Genomic DNA, 7103 nt, shown 5'->3' with positions numbered 1-7103 from the left:
GTCGGAACAAGCTGCAGGGAAGAGATTCCTGAAGGCAGACGATAGGGACCTTGACCAATGAAGGTCATCAGAGACCGTCGAGATGTGCAGACGTATTCAAAATCATGTTACATTGCAAACAGCACACCTACTCTTAATACTATTCGTGGTTTCTTTGTTAGGAGCTTTAGTGTATAAAACCCTGCAAGAACATTCTGTCAACTTGACGTGGGCTGTTGTTTGATGAAAGGATTCACCGGGATGGAGCGATACTGAATTGTTCAGCATTCTTTCCCAAGAGGCAACCTGATATTTACACATACCTGCTACAAAGTCTATAAAGGAATTGCACTTTTACTTCTGTAAAGTAAATCACAAGGAACTATAATGGTTCAATGAAACATGAATTTAATGGCCCAGAATCCCCATTTACTTGTACTTTTGGGCTTCATTTGAACAACTCATTTATATTTATGTTTGATTTATGAAATATCTGTAATAATCCATCTCCATAGCTTGTGATTTTTTTTGCCATAATTCAATATCATACAGTTAGTCACCCTTTATGTTTGACACTGGGTTTAGCAAATATCTAAGCAATAAAATTATTAAAAAGTGTTTGTAAACATAGTATTTTTACTATTTAAATACGACAGTTTTTTCATTTTCCTCAAAATATTTGACACCCGCAGTTTCAGAAAAACAAACATTGAGACATTTATTAATTTATCAGACGCGATAAATTTAAATATAATCTGTCTGTGAACAATGGCCCAGTCTGACATCATAGAGAATCTTATCAGTGATATATGAAAATCTCATTACTGGTTACGGGACAGAGAATTTTCCATCCATGTGACACTGTCAAAAGAAAAACACTCCCTCAGACTGAGAGTATATGCAATTTGCAAAATACCACTTTCCACACACAACCACATTGAGCGCTTTATTTTGATTTTATGAACAATGAACAAGACGAGTTCATAGAGCTCTTTCATGTTGAATTTCTCATTTTAACGATGAAATCTAACATATCTACTGTACAGAGAATAGAACCAAATTAATGTTTTACACTGAAAATAAATACAAAGTAGGAATGGACGATGAAATAATTTTTACATGAATGCTTTACCAAAGTCATTGTGATTGTACATTATCATTTTATATTTTCTAATTAAGGCTTATACATAAGGTGTCATGACACCTAACTTCAGTTTTTGCAATATACAAATGGCAAAAGCAGCATTTGGCCCATACAAGGTTATTTTAAAGTTCTTTTCTGGCCTGTGCTTTTTCCTCATTAAACACAGCCGGTAGCATTGCAGTAGTCTGTACAATCGGAAACCGTGCATTGTCACATCTCCAACGGTTCGTTTGGATCATCATGAGATAATCCGAACATGATGTCTTTCAACAGAGCAAAACGACAAATTGTTTCCCTATTCCGAGTTCACAGCTGTCAAGCACAGCGGTGGATAGAAATCAGGAAACATTAATTAGAAACACCAGAAAGGAAAAAAAACAAAAGCTGGCGTCAACCGATCACTGGGGTCTTCTATAGAAATTTCCCTACAGGGAAAAAAAGAAGACAGTTTATATTTCAATCAAATGGAAGGAAATACTGTTTAAAGATACAGTAGCTGACTTCATTGAATATTATAAAAATACATAAATGCATAACAAAAATGTGTAATTTTGTAAAAGTAACACATATAATGCAATCTTTGACAGAAAGAGGAAATAAGTAGAACTAAGTGGACACATGAGTGCCTCTTGTGAAAGTGATGTTAGACCAAACTGAAATTAAATGTGTGAAAGCCAGAAAACATACAGCTGAGATTTTTTAGTTCTGATTTCTTCTTCCACCAACTCATACCTTACAAAAAAGAGAAAATAATAAAAACCGATCACGATTAACAATCAAACAAAGGTCCCGAAGTGTCCATGAAAAGCTTTAAATTCCACGATCCCAGCGCTACAGCATCACTATGTGAATTCTAGGAATGAAAGCAGGAATGAAGGACAAGGCAAATATGTAGAAGAATGCGATGTAATGGAGAGAGGAGGCAAAATGAGAGAGACACCAGAAGGCCGGAGGTATTCCAGAAAAAAAGATGAAGGACAGGTGGCTACTCGTGATCACAATGCATGACATTTTAAAACCTTTAACTTGTAAAGTTATTTCATCCACATCAAGGCAAATGCCCAGGTCATATTAATACTTGGACTCTACACGTGTTCGTGACAGATCGTGTGGGCTGAGAAACTCGTTGAGAAAAAAACCTCTCTGTTTTTGGGGTCGGCGTCACTTGCTGTGATCACTTCACCTGGTTGCCACACAATAAAAACGGGCACATTGCAAAGACCCCCGACACCTGCATGGCAACTATGCAGTGCACCACAGACCAGCATGCATGAAAAAAAGGCAAGCAGACAAGACCCAAAGCAAACAAACATTGTATCGATGACGCTCTCAAACATACATTGGAGTATATTTGTCTCATATCATCAACATGTGCCGAGGGGCTGGTGGGACGGTTCTGGTCTTGCATGGGTGTGCCTGTAGACGCTCGTGGAATTTTGTCATATGACTCCATCTGTTGCTGGAGCCAAAAATGCAGGTGCAAAGAGATTAAGTTGAACACACAAAATCGAAAGGTTCACACCACAAAACAAGATTGTACACGTTTCCTTCTGTGGACCTTGAAAAACTGGTGGTACTGTGGAATTTTTGTTTGACTGTTCACAAGACTCGGTGTTTGTGCGCATATTCAAAACAGTAGTCAAATTTCCGCACTCACATTTCCTGGTCCTTTGGTCATGATGGCGAGCTCTGTCGGCTGGTACACACAACTTCGGAGTTGACCATTATAGCCACTGTATGGGGACACGGGCTTATTACCTAAACAAATTTTACAAAGACAAACAAATGTTAAAGACTTATAATAAAAATAAACAAATCAGAGCTTCTATCGAGGGACCTGATTTTTCAATGCAGAGTTCCAACAATGCTCAGTACATGATATAGTAAGTAAATATACGTCACACTTCACTGTCCCACTGTTCATCATCATTCACAAGGGCAAACTTTGCACTTAGGTTTACATATCAAAAAATTCTAATGGAAAGATGCTTAATTTGGTTTAAATATAGTGTTCATGGAATGGTGTGGAATCTTTGTGTACGTCCTTTCTGTGCTTCCTTTACAGTAAACAGATGCCATTAGAGAGACATACTTATCCTAATGGAATGCACAAATGAAATTGAATGGTATTACGGTGTTTGTTAGTTCTGATTTCTTCTTCCAACACATCATACCTTAGTAAAAAATATACATTAAATTGAAATTAATTCATCATCCACCCTCAACTAAATCCATAAGAGCATCTTCAAACTAGTGACTGTTTTCCTTGAATTCGTAAAAATATACTCTTGGCATTTTATCAACAACTTCATGACTTTCATTCTTGGATGCTTTAGAAACCGTATTAATAGGGTTAAACAGTATGATACTGGGCTCTTCATCATTCAGCTCAAGTCATGCATTTAAAAAATCTTTGTTTAAATAAAATTTGAGTTTTCTAAAAAAGACTTAGAAAGCAAATAATTGCACCAGTGTGCTTGAATGTCAAAATAATATTTTAGATGAAAAAATTACATTCTTTCATAATACAATTTTACAATTTATTAATAAAAAATGTTCGTAAATGGTTGACTTGGACTGTATAATGAAGTTGAGTTTTGATTTATTTTAGAATTTTAGTTACAACACAAAGCTCCATTTGTGTTTTTCCATACATTTCTATTATTAAAAAAGGGGAAATTTCCAATGTGCTTTATCATCATCTCTCAAAAAGCATCTTAAAGTCCCCGTGATAAGGAATATGCGGTCGTTTTTACTTACGTATTTTGACGCATTTCCAAGTGAAACAGAATTTTGCATGAGAATAATAGTGGGCGTGGCTTGCTTTTTTTCACAACTAATTGATTTGAAGTATAAAAAAGCTTTTGCATTTTGAAATGAAACAGGCAGCAGAGTGACAGCTGAAGGGGAGGAGTTAACGGATGCTCCGCCCAAGCCATCTAACTTGGGTCATGTGAGATAAATAGTCACTGGAGGGCAGAAGTGCATTTTCAGATTTTAACTGAAGATTATGAGTGCACATTGATTTTAAAATGAGAAAAAACAACACTGATAAACTATTTACAGGAAACGGTGAAATATTTAATAAAAAAATAAGAATTGTAATTTCTTAGGTCACTGGGACTTTAAGTTTAGAAACGGGTCTATAAAATGTGATGAGCTTTATCGTTTGTGCCTGATAAGGCTGGACTGATGCAGCGGGGCACAAATGTCCACTTGCTCTTTTACATACCACACGTTGATGCCACTATTGCCACACCTTGGTCTCCGTGGAGACCATCTAATGTAAACACATGCTCCAGGGTCTCTGCTGAGAGCTAGATAAGGATAATGTGTAATCGTATTTACTCATGTCAGGCTGAGAAAGATTGCCTTGCATTTGGCTCATGGTATTCATTGTCTAATGAGCTCTGCTTCCTTTAATCTCTTTAATCCACGTCATTTGCGATGAATAAAGCAGCCCAGCATTCAAAGCATTCCTTTTTCAAAAGAACAATAGCTAGGCAAATATTGATGAATGTGAAGAAACATTAAACATGGTACGATATTGAGAGGCGATTAGATAATTGTGAATTTTGATAGAATTTGCAAAAGGTTGAGTATGTATTGTTGGTTTACAATAGAAAGATTTTTGACCCCGTGGAAACAGCTCTGAATGAACAACATATGCATGGTGACTTGGCAACAATCACATCATTGCCTGTTTGGCTTAAGGCGACAGGTGCAAGCAGGTGCATGTACACAAAAACAGAGGCGTAAATAGACAAAAGAAGTGGAAATGGACTGAGGGGACGAGAGAACAGCGTGTTCAATGTGATACGATCAGATATTTGACTGCAGATTCAAACATCAGCATATCAAATTCACAAGTGCAAGCAGCTATTATAGGTGACATTCAGCACTGTTCTGACATGTTCTGCTGCTCAGTCTTCGATCAAAGTCACATGTGTTAAGACAAAACCGTTCAGAAATATTGTGTTTGAGACTATTTAACAACCAATACCTGTATGTATTTATATTTGCGGTTTCATTTCTACAATTTGTTGTTTAAAACTATATTTACAAAGATGCATACAGTAGCTGACCACACTAGAAACATTAAAGGGAATTTTATGGAAGACAACATTTGGGATATTTGAGTTCCCGTAGCTCACTTGGTAGAGGAAAGGTTGTGTTTGATTCCCAGGGAACACACATACTGATAAACATATAGCTTAAAATTCACTGTAAGTGACTTTGAACAAAGGTGTAAAAATTCACATAAATCCAAGGGGTTAAAATTTTATAGATTAGGGATGGGAACTTGAAACTTATTCATAACTGGTTCCAAAATGATGGGTGGTTCAATTGATGGTTGTGTTTCAACAACCTAGTGTAACCAAGAGGATAACCTGAAAGTTTGTTCATATTTTACCCAACCATGTGTTGAAAACAACCAGCATTTTATAGCTTGTAGAATTGTAAACAAGTGTGCATACTGCATACACATGCAAAACTCAAGAACGACTACGGTGATGTGGGTGGTTCCCAATGCATTCTGTGTTGCTGTGAAAAATGGTTTGCAGTGTGGTTCAACCACATTTCTATGGTTGTTAGTGTTCACATGGTTGCTTAAGCCGGCCCTCGAGTCTTACAGTATTCAGGTCTGGTCCTTCCTTCATTGTAAAAGGTAGATATTTTTAACCTGTTTAGTCTGACAACTGAAAGCTTGACTCTTTACAAAACAATAGAACAACTTTCCTAAGTATGAATTCATTAAGTGGGATCAGGATACAGATCAAGTCACGTTTCTATTCCTAGAATGTGGATACATGATCTGTTTCGATGGATTTGACGGATGCATTTCAAACAACGCATATTGTGAGATGCCAATAACTAAAGTACTCTTCATCCTGAAAAAAGCACTTTCAAAGATTCTATAGATATGACGAAAACACATACAAATTCAAAATCTTGCATTTACCTGTGTTGGGCTCATCCACAGAAAATGCCTTATTTTCCACATATATGCTCTGTACACTCTGTGCACTTTGTTCCTTCAGAATAGTTTCGTACCCTCTGCTAGGGTACAGATCTTCCTCAGCAGTTGTGTCATCGTCCTCACTCAGGCTACACGCCGCCGGCACAGTGTGAAGCAGCAGAAACACCCATGCGTTCGACACCAGCGCTATTGCCAAGGTGGGGTCATCCCACGTTGGCACACCATGCTTTGAGTTTCCATACACGTACATGACAATCCAAGCCACCCAGATGCCCACCGAGAACAGTCCCAGGACCAGTATGAGGGCTCCGTCCTTGAACCAGCGCTTGTGCTTACCTGCAAATATCGGTATGGATGCTACCACGACGGCTAACAGAAGATTTAGCACATATATAAGAGCCATGACAAAATCCTGGTTGGCAATGTTACAGGGAACCGCTGTCGCAGGAGTCAGGGGTCCGGTGGTGTTAGTAGGGTATCGTACAATCGTGATGATGAGCCATTCAGAATTGATGATAACTTCCACCAGCCAAAGACCGAGAGCACCCAAGCACCAAACCCACCCTCTGGGCCCCGAGTTCCGCCTGGCCAGGATGTTCAACCTCACGGCTTGCATGAGAAGGCAGGAGAAGCAGCCGGCGAACAGCACGCCGAACAGAAAACGGCGGGTCGCGCACGTGGCGAAGTTCTTCCCCACGATAAAGGCGAACGTGAGGGCAAACAGTCCGAACGTGAAGATGAGGAAAAACACATGAAGACCCAGTGCTCTACGCCACTTTCTGCTTTTCACAAAAGGAAGGCTGGCCAGCATCACGATCAGAAGGACCAGGGCGGACACCAAACCAGCGGCGGCGAATGACTCCACTACGATGCCCCAGGTGGCACTCAGGTCGCAGAGGTTGTAATACAGAGAGCTCACATCAGAGCCGCAGCCCTTGGGGGTCGAGGTCTGCGTCACTGCTCCGGGTAGGACGCAAACAATGAGAAGTAAAGGAAGGG

The 7103-nt window shown here is 39.0% G+C and overlaps 1 protein-coding gene across 3 annotated transcripts in view; it reads right to left on the bottom strand.

Moving 5' to 3' along the window:
* Positions 1-912: 912 nt before the first annotated feature.
* The window catches only part of gprc5c (G protein-coupled receptor, class C, group 5, member C), an 8903-nt gene continuing 2712 nt past the window's right edge, over positions 913-7103 (bottom strand). For 2 of the 3 annotated variants that reach the window (XM_056771319.1, XM_056771320.1), the window contains 4 exons: positions 6087-7103; positions 2781-2881; positions 2463-2582; positions 913-1548 (listed from right to left, as the gene is read on the bottom strand). The exon at positions 6087-7103 is cut by the window's right edge and continues 34 nt beyond it. In XM_056771319.1, coding sequence (XP_056627297.1) covers positions 1522-1548; positions 2463-2582; positions 2781-2881; positions 6087-7103 — 1265 coding nt within the window. In that variant the 3' untranslated portion in view covers positions 913-1521. The remainder of the gene's footprint in view (positions 1549-2462; positions 2583-2780; positions 2882-6086) is intronic. The other variant, XM_056771321.1, reaches the window with a different exon arrangement.

This window comes from Triplophysa dalaica, chromosome 17 (genome assembly GCF_015846415.1).
Source record: "Triplophysa dalaica isolate WHDGS20190420 chromosome 17, ASM1584641v1, whole genome shotgun sequence".
Classification (NCBI taxonomy): Eukaryota; Metazoa; Chordata; class Actinopteri; order Cypriniformes; family Nemacheilidae; genus Triplophysa; species Triplophysa dalaica.
Note: the sequence above shows the minus strand (reverse complement) of the source record. Positions and strands in the feature narration are given on the sequence as shown.